The sequence below is a fragment of the Hylobates moloch genome, unplaced genomic scaffold (assembly GCF_009828535.3).
Source record: "Hylobates moloch isolate HMO894 unplaced genomic scaffold, HMol_V3 SCAFFOLD_6, whole genome shotgun sequence".
Classification (NCBI taxonomy): Eukaryota; Metazoa; Chordata; class Mammalia; order Primates; family Hylobatidae; genus Hylobates; species Hylobates moloch.
The window spans coordinates 71,398,931-71,425,950 of record NW_026652281.1 but is presented as its reverse complement, the minus strand read 5'-3'; the positions used below and the strand labels follow the sequence as shown (position 1 = coordinate 71,425,950).

Here is a 27,020-nt window from a genome sequence, read left to right as displayed (position 1 = left end):
TTGCAACAATTTCTTGATGTAGAGTAGGTACTTCCCTCTGAGATGCAATAAAAACTGTATCTATGTCTCTAATTTTTATAAATGTCATACTCATATTTAAGATTTAAATGGTATGAGGTAGGCCGGGCGCAGTGGCTCACGCCTGTAATCCCAGCACTTTGGGAGGCCGAGGCGGGCGGATTACAAGGTCAGGAGATCAAGACCATCCTTGCTAACACGGTGAAACCCCGTCTCTACTAAAAATACAAAAAATTAGCCGGGCGTGGTGGCAGGCGCCTGTAGTCCCATCTACTCGGGAGGCTGACGCAGGAGAATGGCGTGAACCCAGGAGGCAGAGCTTGCAGTGAGCTGAGATCGCCCCACTGCACTCCAGCATGGGTGACAGAGTGAGACTCCGTCTCAAAAAAAAAAAAAAAAAGGTATGAGGAGGAAATTATGAAAATTTTCATATAAATATGGTACAGTTGAGAATTTACTTTTTTCTTTGTGTGTGTGTTGCTTTCTACATAAAGCTCCTGTTGGAACACCAGGATGCAATTGCCCCTGAGAAAAATGATTTACTGAGTGAATTGCTGGGGTCACTGGGAGAGGTGCCGACCGTGGAATCTTTTCTTGGTAAGAGCTTGTTCCTTCTACTTATCCCTTGGTTTTTGTTTAATTGGGTGGGTTGGTTGGTTGGTTCGTTGGTTTTCCTATCCTAGATAAAACAATTATTTTGGAATTTAATGCTTAAGGATATTTAAAGAATAACAGCTACACTTGCCCCTTCCTACAGTAAGAGTTCTGTAATTGATAGAGTCTGGGATTATAAAATAATTCAATATTCTTGACGATAAGCTCCAGATATGTCAAAAAGGAATTGTCAACCTGTATTATACAGAAAGAAGGCATCATTAAAGAACCAAATTTATTAGAAAATGAGAAATATTTTTATTAAGTTATCCTTTTTAGTAATTTGTTTGTATTTGCAATACCTATGTCCCGTGTCATTTTAATTTTTCAATCAGATATTTTAAAAGCCACTTCAGCTATAGTAGAATGTGGGTTTTGTGAAGACCATGATCTCCCATGTAATTACTGAGCCTGTCTTTCCCACAGAACCTTTATCTTACATTGTTGGTGCCATCATCACAAAGAGTGAATTGGAAAAATAATGCTAGGTTTTTTTCCCTACAGGGGAAGGAGCAGTTGACCCCAATGACCCTAACAAGGCAAATACACTAAGTCAGCTTTCAAAGACCGAGATTTCTCTTGTCTTGACAAGCAAATATGACATAGAGGACGGTGAAGCTATAGATAGCCGAAGCCTCATGATAAAGTAAGTTTGGGGGTTAAAGGGCACATGTCTCCAAATACACATCTTAAACCATGCAAATTCAAATAAGGCTAAATCCCAACTAATTTATTTAAAAGTATGTGAACACTGAAATCTATTATGTATATCCATCAAACATCTAACCAAAGGATAATAGACTTTTTAGAATTTAGGAAGGAATTAAATATTATAATAGTTTACAACACCTTCCTTGGTTTTTAGTTTTCCATGTAGTAATTTGATTTTTTCCTTTGAGAAATGATTAACTCAGTTTATGCAAGTCCTTAGGTAACTGAAGAGAAAGATCTATTACAGAGTGGCCAGAAGATTAGTGAGGAAATTCAGTTAACCAACGTTAATTTCCGGTATAAAATCATAACGTAAAAACACATACCTACAATAAGACATTATGATAGCATCTGATTTATTGGCCTTCCTTCCTGTTAAACTGATCCTGGATATGTTTACCAGCTTTGACTTTATTTGTACCCTGCTTCCTGCCGCCAAAGATTTCAAGTGAAGCATTCACACTTTAAATAATACTATCTTTTCTCCATCAAAGAATCAGGGATATTCCACATCCATCCTTTACACACAGAGTAAGAAAGAGAATGAAATTCATGATACAACACCATAAATCAAAAGCACACGCTGACCAAGCAATGCAGTTTTCAAGAACTTATACAAACCCAAGAATGCCTGTCAGTACATTAGAACAGTTATGTATTGGGGTGAGATGGAGACTGGAAGTGGAAAAATGAGGACAAAAGGGAACAAGTTATGTGTTGAAACAATACTAAATATATTACTTCCAAACTACCTGTCCTGAGTTCTGAGGTTGTTTTAATTTGTGGCAAGAGCTTTCTCTCCTGCCACTGATGTGTTGAAGTGTGCTTGAAGTGTGAATGAAGACAGCATTCATCTCCACCTGATTTTTTTTTTAAACATTCAAGCATCTATGAAAACAACAGGAAGAGCTTCTTCACTGTGCTGTGTTGATATGTTCTTCTCTTAGGCTTGTTGATTTTGTCCTCAGATCATCTGAGGCTCCATTCGGTCATGCAGGAAATGCTTGACTACCTACTCTGTGTTCATGCACTGGGCTTGAGGCTGGGATACAACAGTAGGTAAGCTGGTAACAGCCCCTGTCTTACAGGGGTGGAGAGCACAGCTCGACAGTAGGACCGCGACCAAGTTGCAGGACTAGGACTCACCCTTGGCCTCACAAGAGTTGAGGGCAGTTCTTTTTGACTACAGATTACCAAGGCAGATCAAAATTTCAGGGAGACAATTCAGGGCAGGGCAGGAGAGAAAGGGGGAGAAAGTCTACACCCTGGGTTCCTCTGAACAAGTGCCAATTATAAAGATAACTGGAAATATAGATTGTGTGGTTTTGCCATGTAAATGAAATTAGGCCAAGTATCCCAAGATCTCATAAGCTTTGTCCTTTAGAAGTAATGGGAAGAAATTTTTTCTTAGTTTTGTCTGCTATTTGAACACCATTTTCTAAATCCAGTCAACTCAAATGTCTGCATGATATCTGAGAATCACAATTTGAGTAGTTCAAAGTATCAGATAATCTGAATATCATATATATTTATACTTATTCCTGAACACAAGTCTCCATGATTCCGCAAATTCTAGGAAATCACATTTAAAGATAAAACCATAAAAGTCAGGCCTATCTGGAAGCAATGTGTCTTAGCCTGGGAAACCTGGGACATTGTTCTGTTTGACTTACCCATTACCCAGCCTCGGCCCTTGTATGGCTCTCCCCCAGCCCCGCAATGTGTGTTGGAAACAAACACTATCCACTTCTTTAATCACCACACTATGTAGAGCCAGCAGTGGGTTTATTTTTTATTGTGGTAAAATACACATAAAACTTACCATTTCAGCCATTTTAAAGTGTACATGCATTTAGTACATTCGCAGTGTGCAACCATCACTGTTGTCTAGTTCCAGAACATTTTTTATCAGATGTGAACCCTGTACCCATTAAGTAGTCGTTCCCCATTCCCTGCTGCTGCCCAGCCCCTAGCAACTACTAGTCTGCACCCTATGTCTTTGAACTTTTGCTTGAAAATATGAAATCGTATCTCACTGTGGTTTTGGTTTGTACTTTTCCAATGACCAATAATGTTGAGGATCCTTCCATATATTTGCCATCCACTTGTGTATTTATGTATTCTTTTTGGAGAAATGTCTATTTAAGTCCTTTGTCCATTTTAAAATTAGGTTGTTTGTGGTTTTATTCCTCAGTTGTAAGAGTTGTTTATAAATTCTGGACACTGGACCCTTGTCAGATGTATGATTTGCAAATATTTTTGCCCCTTCTGTGGGTTGTCTTTTTACTCTCTTGATAATGTCCTTTTCCGCACAAATGTTTTTTTTTTTTTAATTTTGATGAAGTCCAGTTTATCTGTTTTTTTGTTGTTGTTGTTGTTGTTACTTGTGAGATTTACCCCAATGTTTTCTTCTAAAGGTTCTATAGTTTTAGCTTTTACAGTTGAGTTAATTTTTGTGTGTGGTGTGAAACAGGTGTCCACCTTCATTCTTTTTTGTTGTTATTGTTGTTGTTTTTTGTTTGAGACAGAGTCTTGCTCTGTTGCCCAGGCTGGAGTGCAGTGCCACGATCTTGGGTCACTGCAAGCTCTGCCTCCTGGGTTCATGCCATTCTCCTGCCTCAGCTTCCCAAGTAGCTGGGACTACAGGTGTCCACCACCATGCCCAGCTAATTTTTTGTGTTTTTAGTAGAGACGAGGTTTCACCGTGTCAGCCAGGATGGTCTCGATCTCCTGACCTCATGATCTGCCCACCTCGGCCTCCCAAAGTGCTGGGATTACAGGCGTGAGCCACTGCTCCTGGCCCCACCTTCATTCTTTTGCATGTGGATGTCCAGTTGTCCTAGCGCTATTAGTTAAACAGACTATTCATTCTGCATAGAATGGTCTAGGCACCCTTGTCAAAAACTAATTGACGATACATGTATGGCTTTATTTCTGGATTTTCAATTCTACTCCATTCACTTATATGTCTATCCTTGTACTAGTGCCATACCATATTGATCACTGTAGCTTTGTAGTGAGCTTTGAAATACGGAAGTCCTCCAACTTCTTTCTTCTTTTTCAAGATTGTTTTAGTCTAGCAGTTGAATAGGTCTCTTGCAGTTATACATGAATTTTAGGATCAACTTTTCCATTTATGTAAAAAAGACTTGAGGCCATTGTTTTAATAGAGGCCCTCAGTCTTCTATGCTCAAAGGCCTTCCTCTTGGCATACTGTGAGATCTTACCGTTGGCCGACGACTTTACTAAGCAGCCCAGTGATCAATGTAGGTAACAATTTGAAATCAACACTGACTGGTTAGCCATCCCTGAAAGTGAAATTTGGGTATTGCCCAAAAGGTTCAATAGAATTAGTTCTATGATTTTAGCCAAGCCCTGCTTCTAAATATATTTCCTTTAAAGTACATATTTGAAAAAATCTTGATACTAACAGATAATTACAAAGTGCAGCATTGACATGGAACCTGAAAACTGAGTCTTTTTCTTTAAGGCAAGGAAACTAAAGTCTAAAAGTACCAGTATCAGTCCATGGCCTGTTAGGAACCAGGCCACACAGCAGGAGGGGAGCAAGTGAAGCTTCATCTGTATTTACAGCTGCTCCCTATCACTGGCATTAACACCTGAGCTCCGCCTCCTGTCAGATCAGTGGCAGCAGTAGATTCTCATAGGAGTAGGAACCCTATTGTGAACTGCACATGCAAGGGATCTAGGTTGCACACTCCTTATGAGAATCTAATGCCTGATGATCTGTCACTGTCTCCCATCACCCACAGATGGGACTGTCTAGTTGCAGGAAAACAAGCTCAGGGCATGCACTTATTCTGTATTATGGTGAGTTGTATAATTATTTCGTTATATATTACAATGCAATAATAATAGAAATAAAGTGCACAATAAATGTAATGCACTTGAATCATCTTCCCGAAACCATCCCCCACCCCGTCCATGGAAAAATTGTCTTCCACAAAACCTGTCCCTGGTGCCAAAAAGGTTGGGGACCACTCCTTTAAAATATTGATTTGAACACTCTCACGAGGATGACTTTTTTCCAAGCTAATAAACCGAATTTGTAACTCAAGCATAAGATATAGTTCTTGAGATTCATTAGAGAACCAAATTTAACTAAAATCAGACAATGAGTTTTATAAGTTATGAAGTGGACAGACATGAAATGCAGAGCAATTGGAATGTGAAAATATCTAGCTTTTCTCTATCAAAAAACTATTCTGCTTTTTGGTGAAACAGATTGTGTTCTTAACTTTCAGAAATGCCCTTATGTTTAATTACAATGTCACTAGCTTTCCAGTCATGAGTAACTCATCTTCATGGTGGCCCCCATAGTAGCAGAATTTGAGGCATTGTTAATCATTATGTTTGTAAATTTAATTCCATGCTAGTCTCATAATTCTTACTCATTAGATGAAGATGAAGATGATGATAATAGCAAACACCTATGTAGTGCTTACCATGGCCCAGGGACAGTTTTTATATACTGTACAAATGCAAAGTGTTCCAGAATTCCAAACCTTTTGAGAGCTGACAGTGGTCAAAGGAAATGCTCGTTGGAGCGTTTTGAATATTCGGATTTAGGATGCTGAAGCAGTAAGTATATAATGCAAATATTCCAGAATCTGAAAAGATAAAAAATCTGAAACACTTTTGGGCCCAAGCATTTTGAAAAAGGGACACACACTCTATAAAGAGAGAAAGAGAATAACATGTGCGTATATATATTAAAATAAACATGTATAAAATATGTATGTAATATTCTCAGCAACCCCAAGAGAGTGGAGGTTATTATCAGTATTTTACAGATGAGGAAACTAGGCATTGAACAGGTATAAACCTTTTCCTGGGTAACACAGTTACCAAGTGGAGCAAAGATTCAAACCCACATGATTTTAAATCCTCCAGGGCCTACATTCTTGATCATAAAGTTTTACAACTTGTCAAGGGTAAGGTCATTGTTCTTTGCATTCTTAGGAATCTTAGAATAAATAATGAGAATTATTAGCTGAGCAGTTACTGAGTAACGGAGGCTGGAGCATCTTTCCAGGCCAAAGAGGAGGGACAAAGGGCACATATCGGAGTAGGAAGAAACATCTATTTCTTTTTCCCTTGTGTATGTTTATAGAATAGAGAACCTCAGTTTGGGCTATTGCTATTTTTCTAATACTACCAAGCACAGGGATATTAAAAAAAAAAAAAAAAAAAGCCTGATTGAGGAATCCTAAAAACCTAGTCGAGGAGTCTTAGGATGACATAAGGTTATAACCTCAATCTATCGCTTATTAACCATGGAACTCAGCAAGTTGCCTCGCCATCAGTTTTCTCCTCCATAATATAGAGGAGAGGGAAAAGGAAGGGCTATGATGATCACATGAAATTATAATTAATACCATATAAATTATATAAAACTATGCAATTGTCAACCTTTCATTATAACTTATGATTCAACTTAAAATATGTGATCCTTATGGCCTTAATTAAGCTTAGTTTCCCACAAAAGTATGTGCGTTTAAGTAGAAGGCAATATTTGTGGTTTTTAATCATACTTAGCTGCTTGAGTGCTTAAATTGTCATCTCTTAAGAATTTCCTATCACATGATTAAGTTTAGGTTCCATGATCCCAGCTGAAAGATTTCCTTGTTTTTTGGTCCAAACTAGCAGGAGCACTAAATGGCTAAGGTGATATTTGAGGTCTGGAGCTAATAATGTAAATTCTGTTGTTAGGATTTTAAATATTGAAAATATTCCTTAGTTTCCACAGACACTGATTCCTTTTCAACCTTGGGCACAGTATAGGCAGATGACAGAGGGGGAGCTTCAGGAATGCTACTGGTAACAATAGATGCCATATGAATGGAGTGGCCAAACCCAAGGGATCACACTAGCTTACAGGCGCCATATGGGCTCATTTATCTACAGTGGGGTTTGAGCACAGCTATGATGAATAAACTCCCTGGTGTATTTCTTTCTCTTTTTTTCTCAATTCTTTTTCAAAATTAGATACCTCCTCATTCAGGGAGAGCAATTGATTTATGCTGGTCAGACCATATCCAGAATGTTATATTTGGACTGGGGTGGGAAGGGGGATGCATATTAAGGTCATTGGCAACTGGAATATGAGCAGGACTGTGAGCTCTCTGCAGATGCCATTGTGAGGAGCTTTAAGGGACTGAGCAGTTTCACTTGGAAAAAGGAAAGATGGTGGACGAGGGGATAGAGGGACACAGTCTTGGCATTTCTCTATAGGTTTTTCAGGAGCTGCTGATTTGGAAAGGGAATTGGACTTGTTTCCTGCAGCTCTAGTGTCTTAGGTCTTAGTTGCCACATTTGTACAATCAGGGATTGGATTGTTTTTCAAAGGTCTCCCTTGGGGCCACAGTCCTAAGACTAACCAGGTTTCATGACTGGGTGGCCCTGGAAGGCAGGCCTCTCAGAGTGAGCTCCTGTTTGAGAATGGAATGTGCCAATATTGTACTCTCCAAAAGAAAAAAATGTACTCTCCACATGTAATTTTAAGTTTTCTAGAAGCCTCATTTTAAAAAGAAATAGATGAAATTAATTCTAATAATATATTTTATTTAACCCAATATATCCAAAAATATTTAAATATGTAATAAATGTAAAAAATTGATGAAATAGGGCCGGGCGCGGTGGCTCACGCTTGTAATCCCAGCACTTTGGGAGGCCGAGGCGGGCGGATCACGAGGTCAGGAGATCGAGACCACGGTGAAACCCCGTCTCTACTAAAAACACAAAAAATTAGCCGGGCATGGTGGCGGGCGCCTGTAGTCCCAGCTACTCGGAGAGGCTGAGGCAGGAGAATGGCGTGAACCCGGGAAGCGGAGCTTGCAGTGAGCCGAGATTGCGCCACTGCACTCCAGCCAGGGTGACAGAGAGAGACTCCGTCTCAAAAAAAAAAAAAAAAAAATTGATGAAATATTGTACATTCTTTGTTTCATACAACATCTTCAAAATCCAGTGTGTGTTTCACACAGCACATCTCAGTTTGTACTAGCCATGTCTCAAGTGCTCAAGTGCCACCTGTGGCCAGTGGCGGCCATCATGGGCAGCACAGCTTTAACAACCATGTGAGTGCTTACCATGTGCCAGACCTCACAGAAGGCTTTGAATCTTTTCATCCAATCCTTGCATCAGTCCTGAGAGATTCCTGTTTTATAAATGAAAAACAAAACCTACAAGGATTATATAACTTGCACAAATCCACATGGCTAATATGCAACAAGAGTCCAAGCCAAGACAGATTTGGCTTTAAATCTGTCCGTCCCCATCGTCCTTAAGCACTAGACACACTGTAGTGGGAGGGAGGTGGGTTCCCTGTCATGGGACTGGATGGCTACTTATGTCTGAGGTAGAACTTTGGCAATGAATTCCACAGGCCTGGTGTACAGTAGAAGCCCAAGAGAAACAGGCTGTGTGAGCAGTTTGTCCTCCAGCAACTCCTGAGCAAATAAACATTCTTTGTCTTTGGTGGGGCACGTTTTACTGACTCCAGTCATTTGGTCATTACACAGCTTCTCTAAAGAACTAGAAGTTCCCTAGAAACTATTTCACAATTAGTTCTGAGAATACTATTTCAAATAAGAAAGTTACTATATTGACATTTTTTTAATCATCCAAAGCTTTTATTTTTAACTCAGTGTTCCTGTTTAATACATTGATGATGATGGCTGGAGGAAGGTGGTGTGTAGGAAGGAAAGGATACATGGCTTTCTCAGCCACAGCTGCTTTAGGAAACATGCCATCCCCCACGTGGCTGTAATTAGCTGTGAGCCCACCTTTGACTCTCCGTGGAGTATTTAGCTGTGCATTCCCAGACAGCCTGTAAATCCCCAGCAGCAAAGGGTCATGGGGCCAAAGGAAATGGTTCTCCAAAGGCTAGGGGGAAGGGAGGCAAGGAAGACACATTGTGATTGTTCTTTTCACACAGACTTCTGATAAATAGGAAACGACAAAAATGATGTTTACGGATGGCTTATTGGATTTTATCCTATTTTCAAAAGTAATATATTTGTAATTGGAGGGTTTTCTCTGTCATTTGGGAGTAGTTGTCCATATCCTTCAAAATGTGAAAATTTTCTTTTCATTTCTAAATTTCATGCTACATGAACATTTCCTGCTAGAGTTTAGGAAGAAAAATTAGTCATTCAGTGATATCATGTAATGACTCTGAAATAACTAAAGTTAAATGCAATAGTGGGACTACAGTAAAAGTGAAACTTAAGACGTCGATTAGACCAGTGTATGTATAATTTAAACAAACTTTTGTCTGTTTCCTTTTCTTCTTTCTTTTCTATTTATCTATCTATCTGTCTATCTATCTATCTATATATCTATATATCTATCTGAGATGGCATCTCACTCTGTCACCCAGGCTGGAGTGCAGTGGCACGATTTCAGCTTACTGCAACCTCTGCCTCCCAGGTTCAAGCAATTCTCACACCTAGGCCTCCTGAGCAGCTGGAATTACAAGCACACGCCACCATGCTCAGCCAATTTTTGTATTCTTAGTAGGGATGGGGTTTCGCCATGTTGGCCAGGCTGGTCTGGAACTTCTGACCTCAGGTGATCCGCCCACCTCGGCCTCCCAAAATGCTGGGATTACAGGAGTGAGCCACCGCACCCGGCCCTTTTTTTTTCTTTTTAGAAGGAGAGCCTTTTCCAATAATACTGTTTCTACCTTATGTAAAAGTGAGCAAACTTGACCTTTTAGCTTTTATGTTAAAACCTTTGTACATAATTACATAACATGATCCCTCACTAGGAAGGGGTGGCCAATTGCCATAAAGAACACCTACATACGGTTTTCGTACTTCCAGAAGAATTTTCCAGCTCTTTACTGTTTACTGAGAAGCTCTTCTATTGTCTTCCACCTGAAGGTGAGGACCTAACCCTATTTGTTAGTTGCTCAGGCCCTTGAACACCATCCTCCTCGCTGCTATGTCAGCTGACAGACCAAGCCTCTACAGCCCACACTGAACGTTTGCTCCCACTGGTCTTCAGACTCTTTAATAGCTTTCTGATAGCAGGAAAGGTAACAGTTGGTCTGGCTCCTAAAGGCTTATGAGGTATTAAGCCAGCCCAGAAGTCTAGGTGCTATTAAAGTCAGGAAAGGAGAATATTAGATATCATTCCTGCACTCTGCAGGAGCAGGCTGTATCAGCAGCACTTGCTCCCCCTGCCCATCAAAAAGTAGTCTCTGTCTAAAAAAGAAGGAAAAGTATTTAGAGAGGAAATCTTGTGATACACTTGTGCCCATGTTACTGACAGTATAATCCTACAACATCAAGCATAGAAAGCCCAGACTTTGATTATCAAGCATTCATAAACTATCAGGAGCCTTACAGCAGACCTGGTGAATATCTGCAAGAATGTTTTATTGTAAGGTATTATCTTTGAAGCTTCACTATTGTATGTGTTTGTGCACTCTCTTAGGAGAAACAGATTTTTGTGCATAAGGACTACAGTCTGAAAGTCTGTCTCTTTCTCTGTTTTGTTAAGGACCAAGAAGCTGATAATTGATGTGATCCGGAACCAGGCAGGGAACACATTGACAGAAATCTTAGAGACACCAGCAACTGCGCAACAGGTAATTTGGCTTTAAGTGTAAAATAATAATAGACAGGAGTTGATTTTCTTCATAAATCTTTATGCCAAATGTTTATTATCTCAGAGAAACTGTATCTGACATGGTCCGGAAGTAAGGAATTTTCCCTATTACTGTAGTGGACTGAGTTCAGCCATATATAAACCTGTATGAAGTATCAACGGGAATGAAATAGAAAATACAGCACCAAATTCATGCCAAATATACTTTTGTCTTAACCTAGGATGATAGTTCTGGGTTTTTCAAAGCCTGGAAATGTTCATCGTAATGGGCAAATAAGTCAGTTGAGAGAGTTCTAGCTGACAGGATATTGAAAAATACCTTTCACATTTTATGTATTTACTAACTTGAAACAAATAAGCATCTCACATGTTAAAGATGTTTTCCAAATGCTTCAGAAGCAAATGTTGAGCCCACTGAGTCAAAGCGTCATTATGTTAGCGTTAAGTGAGGTTTCACAACAATCTTGCATTTAGCTTTTTATTAACATCTTTGAAAATATGTCATTGTTCATTCTAAAATAAATTCAAGGTTGTTATTTTAGTACCAATAATTGCCGCTCCCTAAACAAAAGTTAATTATTTAATTAACTATTTCTTAGCAGAGCTACACATAATGTTCCTGGATCATTCTTAATTTAATTGATTGCCAAGGAATCCTTGTAATAGTTTTTAATTTAAAAAATATAAAAGTCTGGGCATGGTGGCTCATGTCTGTAATCCCAGTACTTTGGAAGGCTGAGGTGTATAGATCCCTTGAGCCCAGGAGTTCAGCACCAGCCTCGACAACATGGTGAAACCCCCATCTCTAATTTTTAAAAATTTTTAATAAAAAATGTAAAGCAAAACTTCAAATCACATGTTTGTTAATGTGTGAATATGTTTTAAACAATGTGGGTAAAATATTATACTAGGTTAGTATAAAAGATTTTTACTCCTTACTGAGTATTTTTCATTTTCCCCTAAATGTGTCATGAATAAGTGACTAAGAACACAGACTTCTGAGATCAACTATACCTCTGTACCTCCTAGGTGTGTAACTCTGCACACTTAGAAGCATTGCTGTGCCACAGTTTCCTCAACTGTAAAATGGATATAATAATAATACCCAGCTCACAGGCAGGATTAAGTGAGTTAAACATGTTAAGTGGGTACATCCATATCTGGCGCACATTAAGTGCTCAACAATGTTGGCTGCTGCTTTTGTTATTTACTGCTAACCTGGTAATAATGTTCCTGTGTCAATAATGTTGACCTACCTGTCCTATGTCTAAGATTACTGTGCCTAACTAATAGTAGTTTCCTTAGACTTCATCTATTGGGTCAGTCAATTGTCTAGTACAATGAAATGGGAAGACCAATAGTCTCTTTTTGTTACTGTTTCTTTGAACAGACTATCCAAAGAGTATTCATTCATTCATTCATTTACTCATCGCTTGGGAATTTATAATGTGCTAGAATATTCTTATTCCCTTTGGCTCAAAGAAACTTTGCAAGCTTTTCAGAGTCGTTGGTTTGTGATTCCCTTATAAGAATAAAGCTGTCTGACTGCCTTACTGTTGGTTTAGTTTAGGACTCTCCATAAACATGGCAATGTGTGAGAGTTTAGCTGGGTTCTGAACATTCAGGGTTCTCATAGCCACATTTCAATAGGTAATCTAGTTTTAGTTTCCTCAGCTAGCCTATCCAGGAATCGAAATCCTTCCATCTGGGGAATTATAAAGTAGTAGTTATCCATTAAAATATGTCCATTACTATGGTGATTTGTCACCTTGGCAATAAAGTAGCTATTGAGAATTTTTCCCAAATAAGGCTTGCTATCGAAAAGATGAAGTAATTCCTTTCAAAGACCTACTTCAAAACTCAGGAAGAACATGGTCGGTTCTAGTCTCTGAACTTTGGCTGGAAGACTACTTTCATTTTGACATTAACTTGCATTGTGTAGCTTATGAACTGTGAAATTAGAGGATCAGAGAAAAATCAGCATCTTGATATTCTCTTTTCAGGAGGTAGACCATGCCACGGACATGGTGAGCCGTGCAATGATAGATTCCAGGACTCCAGAAGAAATGAAGCATAGCCAATCTATGATTGAAGATGCACAGCTGCCTCTTGAGCAGAAGAAGAGGAAAATCCAGAGGAATCTTCGGACGTTGGAACAGACTGGACACGTGTCATCTGAAAATAAATACCAAGACATTCTCAACGAGATTGCCAAGGTTTTTGGAAACATTATTCTTTCTTCTTCACTTAGCAGACATTTGCTAATCACCACTCAAGTGCTGGGCACTCTGGGAGGTGGCATTAGGGATTCATGGTTGCATATGCTGTGGTTACTGCCCCCTTCAATGTTACAGATTTTTCAAGGTTTCAAAGCAGTTGATGACTTTTTTTTTTTTTTTGAGTTGGAGCCTCGCTCTGTTGCCCAGGCTGGAGTGCAGTGGTGCGATCTCGACTCTCTGCAACCTCTGCCTCCCAGGTTCAAGTGATTCTCCTGCCTCAGCCTCCTGAGTAGCTGGGACTACAGGCGCGCACCACCACGCCCAGCTAATTTTTGTATTTTTAGTAGAGACAGGGTTTCACCATGCTGGCCAGGCTGTTCTCGAAATCCTGACCCGGTGATCCACCTGGGCCTCCCAAGCAGTTGATGACTTTTAAAAGAAAGCAATCACAACACTTTCAAGTCATTAGGAGAGTTGAAACAGACCAGAAATAAATACTAAAACATGTACTTGACAAGTTTGGTCTATACCTTTAAAGTTTTAAAAATAACACTATTGGAAGAGTTTTCTCCTGAGATGTTAGTTGTCATATAGCTCAGTTGCTCTTAGAACCTGCCACTGAGATGGAACTCTGTGTCCCTGATCATTTGTTTTTAAGCAATTTAGCCTAAATGCAGTTCAGACTTGAAGATTAGTTTCTGTTTTCTTATCCAATATTTTTACACTTGAGAAACTTCCTGAGCAAAGGATCTCAACTTAGTGCAATGAAACATCACAGGAAGTGGCTGAGATCTGTTTGTCAAGGATAAGGAAGTATATATTTGGGTTAGAAGGATATTTCATTCTTCTTATTCAAACATGCAAATTAATATGGATCTAGAGGTTAAAGGCAGTTAAATGACCAGAAAAAAAATTTCTCACTTTCTGGAAGGGAAATGCGCTCAGCTTTGTTCTTTGATAGAAAGTTATGTTCAATTCTGGCAGTAGGCTTATTCCTTCTAGCCCAAGTGACTCAAGGGAAATAGCATTTCTTTCTTTAGTTTTGGGATAGAAATATTTCTATTTGGGAATATGGGGTAGATAAATATATGCTTTTGCTTTAAAAAAGAAAAAGGCTATCATGAAGACATGATATTCTATTTAATGAATATGCTATTATATGAAGAATTCTATTTAATGGAGAATATTCTAGTCTAAATATTCTATTTAATGAAGAATTTTTACCTAAGGGCATGGGGAAGTTGTGGGGGGAGTGTATGTGTATGTAGGTATTTATTTGAATTCCTAGGGGAATGGTTTTTAACTTGTTTACAAAAGAAAAACAATATTAAACAGGCACCATTTTCTTAAGTCAAACATTTTCATAACTTACCAATTAGAATTATGAAAAAAACTTATATCTGCAAGTTTAAATTTAGCATAGCTCTTGTAAGCTATAAGCAGCTTATGCAACTTAATGTTCTAGGAATTCTATTTAAATCCAAGTAATAGTTATCAATGTTGAATCTTTTCACTCAGTCTTGACAGCCCAGTGTTGTTTTTTCAAACCTTGAGAAATATTTGTCAGATGAAAAAGTTTGTTCTTTTCTTATTTTAAAAATGAATTTAACAATTAAATGTAAACCTTTTTAGTTTAAAGTACTATTCAAAGAGGAATATTCAAAATAGTCTGAAGAGGCCGGGTACAATGTCTCATGCCTATAATCCCAGCACTTTGAGAGGCCAAGGCGGGCAGATCACTTGAGGTCAGGAGTTCAAGACCAGCCTGACCAACATGGTGAACCCCTGTAACTACTAAAAATACAAAAATTAGCCAGGCATAGTGGCACGGGCCTGCAGCCCCAGCTACTCAGGAGGCTGAGGCAGGAGAAACGCTTGAACCTGGAGGTAAAGGTTGCAGAGATCAGGCCACTGCACTCCAGCCTGGGTGACAGAGCAAGACTACGTCTAAAAAAAAAAAAAAAAAAAAAAAAAAAGTCTGAAGAAATTGCATTTCTGCTACTTTGTGCCCCTTTTAAAACGCAGTTTTTCCTTAAATGTGTGGTTATTCTAAAATAACTTCTTTGCCTTTCCATCAAGAGAAAAATTAATGTTAACAAGTCTTTTAAAGTGAAATATGTACACTTTCCAGTTCTGAAGTAAAAAGGGATGGGAACCCTGTGGTGTTGAGAGTAAAATAAGGTGCCTGAGATAAGCTACAAGTCAAGTTACAAATAGCAACTTACTACTGCTTGATATTCTTCTTGTCCCAAACTGGCAATATCATAAAGCAAACTTCTGCTTAAATATGATACCCCTTGCTTGTTGTTTTAGGATATTCGAAATCAAAGAATCTATCGTAAGCTTCGAAAAGCTGAATTGGCAAAACTTCAGCAGACCCTGAATGCACTTAACAAGAAAGCAGCATTTTATGAAGAGCAAATCAATTATTATGATACCTACATAAAGACTTGTTTAGACAACTTAAAAAGAAAGTAAGTTAAAATCATGTCATATTCATTTGTAATGTCATGATTTCTATGAGATGTCAATTCTGCATTTCTAGGCAGTTGGGTTGGGTATGGAAGAAAACTTTTTGCTCTGTCTTCTAACCGAAAACTAGAGTCTCAGTTTTATTATTTGCCACTGTGAACTAAGAAGTCAGGAGTAAATGGAAGCTTTTCAATTCCCCACCAGCACTAGAATTAGTGGCTTACCTGTTGTATATTGAGCAAATAGCATTAGTAAGTTAGGGAAGCACTTTCATTTTGTCTTTTTTAGCCAAAGATTTTTAAAAGTACTATTATTTTTAAAATCTCTTGTTTTTGGAATGTATTTTATATAATTGATAATATTAGATAATGCCAGGTGTTTGCTAATTGCACAGAGCAGCTAATGTTTTTAAATTGCTTCATGGTTTTAAAAAATTATTGACACAACTGGCAAAATTTGGCAGCTGTCTATTTTCCATTAGCATAAGTATTATAGGTTTTTATATACAGTATAGCCATTTTTAATGAATATCCTTTGCTTAGTAATTATTCTTATCACTAGACTATGATCAATGCTAGTTAAATTTTAATTACCTATTTAAATATGTAATACAATATTTTTATATAATCCTTGTCATCAAATTGGCAGGAGAAAATGGTGCTGTATGGAAAAATCTATTACATTAATCATAGATCCTTTAAATTTTATTGCAAATTGACTATAATTTTATGTATTCCTGGAGTACAAGGTGATGTTATCATTTATTATTACAATGTGAAATAATTAATTCATATATGCATCACCTCAAATACTTAGTTTTTGTGATGAGAACACTTGAAATTTACTCCTAGCAGTTTTTAAATGTACAATACACTATTATTAGCTATATTCACCACACTGTGCAATAGATTTCAAAAAAAACTGATTCCTCCTAAGATTTCATATCCTTTGACCATCATCTCCCCATTTCCCCCACCCTCCAGCCTCTGTAACCACCATTTTATTCTGCTTCTATGAGTTCAACTTTTTTAGATTCCACATATAAGTGAGAACATGTGGTATTTGCCTTTCTGTGCCTGGCCTATTTCACTTAGCATAATGTCCTCTAGTTCTGTCCACATTGCCCCAAATGTCAGAATTTCTTTCTTTTAGGGCTGAATAGTATTCTTCTGTGTGTGTATATACCATGTTTTCTTTACCTGTTCATCTGTTAGTAGATTCTTAGGTTGATTTCATAACTTAGCTATTGTGTGAGTAGTGCTGCAATGAACATGGGAGCGTAGACATCTCTTTGACAAACTGATTTCACATCTTAGAGTAAACACCCAGAAGTTGGATTGCTGAAATCGCAGAAGATTTGATAAAGGGATGTAGCCACATTTAAACCTTATTGATTTGGATCCCACTAGTCCTGAATTTTAGTTCATTTGCTTCAGGCTTCTCTCTGTTTCTCTCTCTCTCTCTCTCTCTCTCGCGCTCTCTCTCTCTCTCGCTCTCACGCTCTCTCTCTCTATATATATATACATATATATACAAAAAAACACTAAATATGTATATACACACACTATAGTGTGCATATGCATTTACAATTACATAAACATATACATTATATAGTGTATAGTGTAGATACACTATACACTAAATATAGGAAGGAAGGAAGAATATATACATATACATGCAAGGAAGAAGTTGGTCAAGCTGACTTTCAGTAGAAATAAGATTGTTAGGGATTTACTTTAAGGCATTTCACACGAGATCCACAGTCAGGCGAATTGGATTTGGGTTCTGATTCTCTCTTATATTGTGTGATCTTGAGCCCAGTTCAGTGAACTTTGAGCCTCAGTTTTCTCATCTTTAAGGTGGAATTAAGAGTACCAGCCTCACCAGCTTGGCTGACGTGGTGAAACTCCTTCTCTTCTAAAAATACAAAAATTAGCCGGATGTGGTGTCATGTGCCTGTAATCCCAGCTGGAGGTTGAGGCAGGAGAATCACTTGAACGCGAGAGGCAGAGGTTGCAGTGAGCCAAGATCACGCCACTGCACTCCAGCCTGGGCAACAGAGCAAGACTCCATCTCAAAACAAAACAAAAAACCTCCCCCCCAAAAAACAAAGAGTACCAGACTCACAAGTATGGTTATGAGAGCTATATGATACAGTATATAGCAAAGGAATTTATTAATTTAAAAGTACTATGGAAATGTTAATTTTGGAAATGTGATGTAATATTTATAAGGCACTTAGAACAACGCTGGCCACATAGTGTTTGTTAAATAGATTAAAACAGTCCTAGTAATATCGTTATATAGGAGTACACAGTTCATGTTATTGCACCAAAGCTACTTCTGAAATGACTAAAGATAGCCACTTGGTTCAATATACCTGAGAAAATAGAGTGTAAGTTTTATTAAAAATGTTAGTCTGTAATACAAACTTCAGTCACTTGGGAAATCCCTTTCCCCTCAAACAGTTTAGTAGTGAAGTTTCACTCTATGGACAAAATTACCTACTATCACAAAATAAAAAGGTGTATATTCAGTGCTCTGAGGGCCAGGTATGAACAGTGATGTCACTCTGAGTATGGTAATTGCACTACTAGAAGCCTCTGCATTTGCCATCATAACAACAAATGGTTTGTTCTTATTTTGTCAGAAATACTCGGAGATCAATTAAACTAGATGGAAAAGGAGAACCAAAAGGGGTGAAGAGAGCGAAGCCAGTGAAGTACACTGCGGCAAAGCTGCATGAGAAAGGTGTCCTGCTAGATATAGATGATCTTCAAACAAACCAGTAAGTGTGACCTGGAATCTGCATAGAAGACGCATGCCATTTGATTTCTTGTGGCCTTGGAGAGAGCTCCATTTGGTCTAGCAAGGCTTAACCTTGATTACTGATGGCTGACAAGGGAAGAATACACAAATTGTCATGGCTACTCTTCCCTTGGCCTCAGCATCTGGTGCTGTCGGTCATATGTAGTGTTGATCAGTGGTTGTCTTTCCCGTGGTTTGTGCAATATGTTTGGATTGGTGAACCTCCAGAACTGAGTCACAGCAATGAGAGTAAAAGGCTGTCTTTTGGCCTTAATGGATGAATTATCTACCATTGCAAAATAGCACCTTTCTCATTTAAAATAGGCTGTGCCAACCCCTGGGTCAGAGCCATTTCCAAAGCATACTGTGAGTGTGTATATTCAGTGTGGTGGAAAAAACAAACCCTCCTTCACAGCCCCACATCAGGCACCACGTGCTGCCTCATTTTAAAAGGGTCATGAGCCCAGTGTTCCATCACTTTCTTGTCCTAAAATCTCAAGGGAAGCCAGACTCACTGGCATTTGCCTCTTCTTTAACTCCTGCCTTCCTTCGAAGCCTGGCTTCTGTTTATCCCATGAAACCTCCTGACAACACTAACTCAGAAGAAAATGCTTCTTCCTCTTTTGAAGTTTCTTTTTTTTTTTTCCTTGAGATGGAGTCTCACTCTGTTGCCCAGGCTGGAGTGCAGTGGTGCGATCTTGGCTCACTGCAACCTCCACCTCCCAGGTTCAAGTGATTCTCCTGCCCCAGCCTCCCGAGTAGCTGGGATTACAGGCACATGCCACCACCCAGATAATTTTTGTTTTTTTAATAGAGATGGGGTTTCACCATGTTGGCCAGTTGATCCGCCCCGCCTCGGCCTCCAAAAGTGCTGGGATTACAGGCGTGAGCGACTGTGCCTGGCCTGAAGTTTCTATAAAAGTTATCATCTGAAATAGTCAATTGGCTATAGGTCAATAATGTTCATGTTCTGTGACTCACATATTTCCAACTATGTTTTATGCTCTTGAAGAGCAAGGACCATATCTTCTATTTCTTTTGTAATAAAGCACCTATGTCAGAACTCTGTGAGCTACAGATCTCAACAATAGCCATCAAACCTAGTGTTTGGAGAGTAGAATTGGGGGAAAGATGATGTGAGGTTTTTGGTGACTTCCTTAGGATTGTCTCAACAAGCCATTATTTAAAAATGATTATTTGAGATTCCATTAGTTTGTTTCAGCTTTAAGCACATTTGTATTTGTAATTTCTCATGTATGAATGTTCCTTTCTTCACAGGTTTAAGAATGTTACATTCGATATCATAGCTACTGAAGATGTAGGCATTTTCGATGTAAGATCAAAATTCCTTGGTGTTGAGATGGAAAAGGTGCAACTCAATATTCAGGTAAGCTGCTGGAATTTCAGCACATTGATGATAAATTTTATATGTGGATCATACATTGCTACCCTGGCTCTCACTCTTCATGACAACAATGAAGTTTAACAGAAAACCAGTGTCAGCCTTATTTGCCAATATTTGTTAAGTGTTGATGATTTTTAAAAGCTGTGACTTTTCTTTTTTTTTTTTTTTGAGACGGAGTCTCACTCTGGCGCCCAGGCTGGAGTGCAGTGGCACAATCTCGGCTCACTGCAAGCTCCGCCTCCTGGGTTCACGCCATTCTCCTGCCTCAGCCTCTCCGAGTAGCTGGGACTACAGGTGCCCGCCACCACGCCCGGCTAATTTTTTTGTATTTTTAGTAGAGACGGGGTTTCACTGTGGTCTCGATCTCCTGACCTTGTGATCTGCCCACCTTGGCCTCCCAAAGTGCTGGGATTACAAGCGTGAGCCACCGCGCCCGGCCGACTTTTCAAATGATTGGAAATTAATATGCTTCTAGCTGGCAAACCATAGCAGTCAGTTTCTCTAAGCCATGTTTCCATTTTAAAGCTTAGACAAAAGAATATAATTTAAAAGTATTCAGAGCTACTAAATAAATGCTATAAATTTTCCTTTTATTGGAAACTTGCATTTCTTTCTAAGACTATGTATGCCCAGGACTGGAACTTTCATGATCTCATTTTTCCCTCTTTCCTAGAATGGTTTTTCTTTTTTGTGGGGGGAGGGGTTGGGGGTGGGGCATTGAGAAAGGGTCTTGCTCTGTCGCCCAGGCTGGAATACAGTGGCGCAATCATAGTTCACTGCAGCCTCAACTTCCTGGGCTCAAGCGATCCTCCTGCTTCAGCCTCTCGAGTAGCTGGTACTACAGGCGCACACCACCACATCTGGCTAATTTCTGTATTTTTTGTAGAGACGGGGTTTCACCATGTTGCCCAGGCTGGTCTTAGACTACTGGGCTCAAGTGATCTGCCTGCCTCAGCCTCCAAAAGTGCTGGGATTACAGGCATTAGCCACCACACCTGGCCCCTAGAATAGTTTTTACGTCAATTTATTAACTCTATTTGTCAAATGCTTGGGATCACAGGAATGAAAGGTATTATGCAAAACAGATATCTATACATAGAAAAATGGTGTTTGCAATATAAATTATCATTATTTTATCATAAGAGCCACATTTAAGCCAAATACACATAAATGAAAACTGAGAAATCCAGTTTCTGTGCAAAAAAAAAAAAAAAAAAAAGTTAAGAGGGCACTGCAGACAAATGTTCATCTACCTGCAACTTCTTAATCCTTAGCACAAAATCAATCTAAAGAAGTAATTTATTTTTCTTTTTTGATGTAACACTTTTTAAATGGAAATAACATCTTCTTACCTGGGCCCCAAACTACTTACAAAATGGTTTCCAGGTATTTTGTATATGTTTACATGAATCGTCTCACTAAGATCCTGAGGGTGATGTGAATTCTGGCCTCGCTATCTGTGCAGCCCAGGGCTCCGTGCACTGGAATTACCTCCCCATCATGGGAGTGTGTGCCAGAGCCCTTCTTTTCTGGCAGCCCTTGTAAGTTTAAAAGAAAAATGGGAGCTGAATGGGTTTGATAAGGACATTGAGATAATGGAGTTAATTAGAATTCGGAGATAAGATGAAAGCTGTTATGTAATTATTGAAAGTATAATTAAGTAAACAGAATTGCTTTCTAACTTACTTTAAATGTCACTAAATGTATCCATTTAATAATTTAGCTAATTAGGGTCTTCAGTTACTTTGTGTAACAGATAAATACAGGAAGAGAAAAGAAGGTGCTTGCGGTGATACCCTTTGGTTAGTGATTCCTCTGTAGAAATAGCAAAAGACATATGTGATTGCCAAGAAGGAAATTATCCAGGCCCAGTCAATATCAACTGGACCAATGAGTCACAAGTGACCAGGAGACACCTTATATTGTATTTAGAGAGAAAGCAATAATTCCATGAGACTTCCTTTGAGTACTGGTACAAAAACCAAGCTTCACTTGTTCCTTTGTTAAGGATTCTGTATACAGTAAGATTAGCTGTTCATACCGTTCATTTATACACATAATGGATTGTGAAATGTTAATCCTTAGCTATATGCAGGCGACCAATATGTCTTGGGTTTTTTAAATCAGTAGTGCATAATCAGAACTGGCTACATCCTTAGCAGGGCTCAGAGCAAAATAAAAATGCAGCACCCTGTTTTTAAAATTATTAAGGATTTTAGGATGATGACAGAAGAGAATAAAACCCTGGGCATGGGACCCTGTGCAGCTGCACAGATTGCATACCCACGGAGCCAGCCCTGCATTTGATAGCTGTCAGATGTAAAGGCAGACTTCTATTTATATATGCAGCTTTCAGTCAATTGCATGAATGTGTAAATTGCCAAAGAGAAATATGATGGCCAGGTCCTTACTGTGAGTAAAGGACCGGGAACAGGACCAAAGTTTGAAAGGACTAAAGAAAGTCCCTTCTAACATTACAGCTCTATGTCTCTTAGTTATCTTCAGCCCATTCTCCCTTCAGTTCCTAAAGAAAACCATAGGATAGAATTATATCCTATAATTATAGGCCATATAGGTAACAGGAGGATATGACTTATGTGATATATGTTCTGCTTGTAAAAATAATGTCAGGTGTTTATCAGGGACTGCAGGGTGGGCCTTCTTCCTCTCCTAGATGAAGAACTGAGGTTCAGAGAGCTAATTATGAAAGATAATTAGCTGGGATAATTATAGAAGATAATGCAGCTGGGATCCAAGTTCTTCGTCACTCTAGTCCGCTGCCTGTCTCATAGGATTCCAGTTGATCCTGCAAGACAAGAGTAGCTTACAAAGGGTTTGCATATACCTTAATCTCATATCTCATTCCCAGTAGCACCCTTGTGAAATTGGCAGTGTTATCCCCAATTTACACACAGGGAAACAGAACGTCAGAGAAGTTATGCCATGTTGCAAAGTCTTAAGATAGCAAATGGCAGAGCTAAAACTAAAGTCTGCTTTTCAAGTCATGAGTCCAGCCATGTTTTCTCTGCTCCCTACTTTGGGGACCCAGCTACTTCCCCTACATATGCCATTCCTTTTCAATCTAACTCTGTTGGTTTAATTCTTTTCCACTAGACTTTGTTTAACAGATGTTGAATTTCCCAGAGGAAAAGTGAATCTCCTCTGCACTCTAAATAGCTAAAAGTATTATTGATGAAAGGACTTCAATTCCCTATAGAATTTTAGTTCTAGAAGCATATCTGAATAATGTAGGGGTTTTCTTGAGTGAAGTGAGAGGTAATTGAGGAAGTGGAGGAGGAAGCTGTCAAGAGTCAAAGTTCTCTCAAAGATGACTACAACTTCTACAACTGACCTTGCTAGAAACAAGAAAATGAGACCTAGATATTGGGCCAGGACAGCTCAGGAATTATATCTTCCATGGGGAAAGGCTTCCTGTACCTATGTTACTATGAAATGTTACAGCTTAGTTTCATGCATATGGCTGGTGTGATCCAGTTACTTATTTTAAAAAGAGAGTTGATTTCCTTTGTTTATATGCTGGCAGTGAAAAACAGAATGATAGTTCGACTTAAGAATGAGGGCTTGTTCTCAGTACAGAAACAGAAGTAGCCTAGATCAAGAAGTGCAGACCACCGCTTTGTACAATGGTCTCCAAACTTTGGTCACTTCATCAGGAAATAGTATGAGCACTTCTCTCCATACATAGTTATTTGTAAAGTATACATGCTTCTGCTATTGTACTCTAAAACGTGCTGTAAAACATATATACCAAAAAAGTCCAAAAAATGAGAAAAAATAAATAGAAATAGGAGTTCTAATATAATATTCTTTTTCTTTCTTTTTTTGAGGCGGAGTCTCTCTCTGTCGCCCAGGCTCGAGTGCAGTGGCGCAATCTCGGCTCACTGCAAGCTCCCCCTCCCAGGTTCACGCCATTCTCCTGCCTCAGCCTCTCCAAGTAGCTGGGACTACAGGCGCCCACCACCACGCCCGGCTAATTTTTTGTATTTTTAGTAGAGACTGGGTTTCACCGTGGTCTCGATCTCCTGACCTCGTGATCCGCCCGCCTCAGCCTCCCAAAGTGCTGGGATTACAAGCGTGAGCCACCACGCCCGGCCAGGAGTCCTAATATTCATTTTGCCTCCCCAGTGAATATCTTGCTCACTTCACTTTAGAAAACACTGCTTTCTGTGTTTTTGTTTTTGTTTTTGTTTTTGTTTTTGTTTTTTGGGTTTTTTGAGACAGAGTCTCTGTTGCCGAGACTGGAGTACAGTAGTGCAATCTCGGCTCGCTGCAATCTCTGCCTACTCTGTTCTAGTGATTTTCCTGCCTCAGCCTCCTGAGTAGCTGGGATTACAAGTGTGCACCACCACGCCCAGCTAATTTTTGTATTTTTAGTAGAGATGGGGTTTCGCCATGTTGGCCAAGCTGGTCTCACCCTCCTGACCTCAAGTGATCCACCTGCCTCAGCCTCTCAAACTGCTGGTATTACAGAAATGAGCCACCACACCCAGCCAGAAAACACTGCTTTCTAAAGAATATGCATCTAGCCAGAACTTTGTGTTTTGACATTTTCAATTAAAAATTGAAATTATAATTATATATCTGACATTAACTTAATGGTCATCATTTTCTTTCATACAGCCCTTATCAATTCTAAAAAACTGTTTTCTTTCATCTAAGTCACAATCACTTGGGAGTTTATTAAAATGCAAATTAATGGGCCCCACCAGAGAGCTACATAATAAGAAATTCCTGTGGGAGGAGCCCAGGCAGCCTTTATTTTAACTAGCCTATGTTTTTAACCAGATGATTCTGATGTGCACTTAAGTTTTAGAACCCCCATCTATGGCCTGGTGCCATGGCATGTGCCTGTAGTCCTGGCTACTCGGGAGGCTGAGGTGGGAAGATAGCTTAAGCCAGGAGTTTGAGACCAACCTGAGCAACATAGTTAGACCCCACCTAGGTGATTAGGTCAATTGAATCTGACTTTTGTCAACAAATTCTTCTAATATGTTTTTTAAATGCACAAAATGTCAAAGTTGAGATTTAATGATGCTTTTTACAATTTCAGGATTTACTTCAGATGCAATATGAAGGAGTAGCTGTAATGAAAATGTTTGATAAGGTTAAAGTGAATGTAAACCTTCTCATATATCTGCTGAACAAGAAATTCTATGGAAAGTGAAGTGCCTGCAGAAATTTCATGGATTCTGTATCCTCTGGATTCGGAAATGAATTTAATATTTTTGTTTTTAAACACGATTGAAATCACTGCTTATAAATGTGTGATTTTTTTTTTAATGACCAAAACTGTTCTGAAGAATGTACCCAGGTGCCTTTTTGCTAATTTGATACTATAATAGAATGAGACATAAAATGAATTAATGGAAACATATCCACACTGTACTGTGGTATAGGTACTCTGATTTAAAACTTTGGATATCCTGTGATCTGTTTTAAAGCTGGGGGGTGGGGAATTTAGCTGACTAGGGACAAACATGTAAACCTATTTTCCTATGAAAAAATTTTAAATGTCCCACTTGAATAATGTAATTCTTCATAGTTTTTTTATCTATGGATAAATGGAAACCTAATTATTTGTAATGAATTATTTAGACAGTTCTAAGCCCTGTCTTCTGGGAGTTATCCATTTTAAAGAGAATTTTTGTGCAATTCAAATGAAGTTTTTATTAGTAATTGAAAATGACAACACAATAACACTTTCTGTATAAAAGTATATATTTTATGTGATTTATTCCTACTAAATGAAAGTGCACTACTGCCTCATGTAAAGACTCTTGCACGCAGAGCCTTTAAGTGACTAAGGAACAACATAGATAGTGAGCATAGTCCCCGCCTCCACCCCTCACAATTTATTTGAATACTTCAATTGTGCCTCTCAATTTTTTGTAATGCTAAAAAATCAGTATCTAGATGGTTTTTAAATGTATTCTCTGGAAATTGTTTTATGTAAAATAAATGTTACTTAATTCCATTAATTTGGCTTTTAAGTTGTCTTAATAAATCAAAGTCATTTGGTGGGTAGGGGAAGATTCCTGGTTGGGTTTGTCAGGAGATAATACATTTCTTGCTGTACTGGTTAAAGTATAGAGCAAGCTGCTGTAAGGAAAAGATGCAAAACCCTGGTGTCTAAAACAAGGGGTAGAAGTTTGTTTTTCTCAAATTCAACTCAAAGGTGAACAGATCCACAAGGTAAAGAGTTGCAGGTGGGTCAGTTGGCTCTGTCCTTGTACTGATTCCCCCCAGCCGGATGAGGAAGAGGATGGCAAAGAAGTCCAGGGCAAGCCTTTTCAGTTATATGCATCACTTAACTTCCACTTACATTGTATTGGCCAAAACTGAGTCACATGGACACAGCTAGCTAAAGATAGTCCCTAACTAGGCAGCCATGTAGCCGGTGAATACAGAGAGGTAGAGAGGGAATTGGGTCTGTTATTAAAAGGAAGAAAAGGAGTGTGATTCCTGCCGACAGTTTAGGAGTCTCCACCACAAAAGCATTCCAGACTCTCAGGCCGGAACCTCCCTGCCACTTTGTTCGTGCCTTCAACAGGCTTTATTTTTTCACAAATTGCAAAATATTGAGAAAGTAGGTTAGTTTATGTACATGTGGCACAAATAAACTTGAAGTGTAAGACCAACAGAATTTGGAAAATTCAAATTTAAAAAAGTGGAATCTGCTACTTTAGTGATGGTTTCAGGCTATATATATTTTTTTGACAAAGAGATGAATAGCTTAAAACAATGCTCACTACCTCAACAGTTTGTGGGTATGTATGTTTTTTAATGCATTAGCCTTAATGCAGGCTTTGGTAAAAGGAATTAAATATACAGTTAAGTTTCACATTGAAAATCAACCTCCCTCTTGCCCTACTGCTAGCATTGGAAAGGGGAACAGGAGCCAGGGGCAATGTAGGGTGGGCGGGGTAAGCTTCCTTCTTGCTCCGGGCAAGGCTTTTAGTGGAAACGTAAGAAGGAGCCAAAATTAGGGAGAAATGTTTTGGAGGCAAAAGCCAGCCTTTCCCAGCATCTCTGAAAGGAGCTTGTCTTAACTTATTGCAACACTGAATGATATGCTT

General features: G+C 38.9%; 1 protein-coding gene across 3 annotated transcripts in view; it reads left to right on the top strand.

The window, feature by feature from the left end:
- The window catches only part of IQGAP2 (IQ motif containing GTPase activating protein 2), a 313,423-nt gene extending 287,505 nt beyond the window's left edge, over positions 1–25,918 (top strand). For all 3 annotated transcript variants that reach the window (XM_032157013.2, XM_058440783.1, XM_058440784.1), the window contains 8 exons: positions 513–615; positions 1,177–1,318; positions 10,912–10,999; positions 13,023–13,235; positions 15,552–15,712; positions 18,361–18,498; positions 19,797–19,905; positions 24,995–25,918. In XM_032157013.2, the coding sequence (XP_032012904.1) occupies positions 513–615; positions 1,177–1,318; positions 10,912–10,999; positions 13,023–13,235; positions 15,552–15,712; positions 18,361–18,498; positions 19,797–19,905; positions 24,995–25,108 (1,068 nt within the window). In that variant the 3' untranslated portion in view covers positions 25,109–25,918. The remainder of the gene's footprint in view (positions 1–512; positions 616–1,176; positions 1,319–10,911; positions 11,000–13,022; positions 13,236–15,551; positions 15,713–18,360; positions 18,499–19,796; positions 19,906–24,994) is intronic.
- The last annotated feature ends 1,102 nt before the right edge of the window (positions 25,919–27,020 follow it).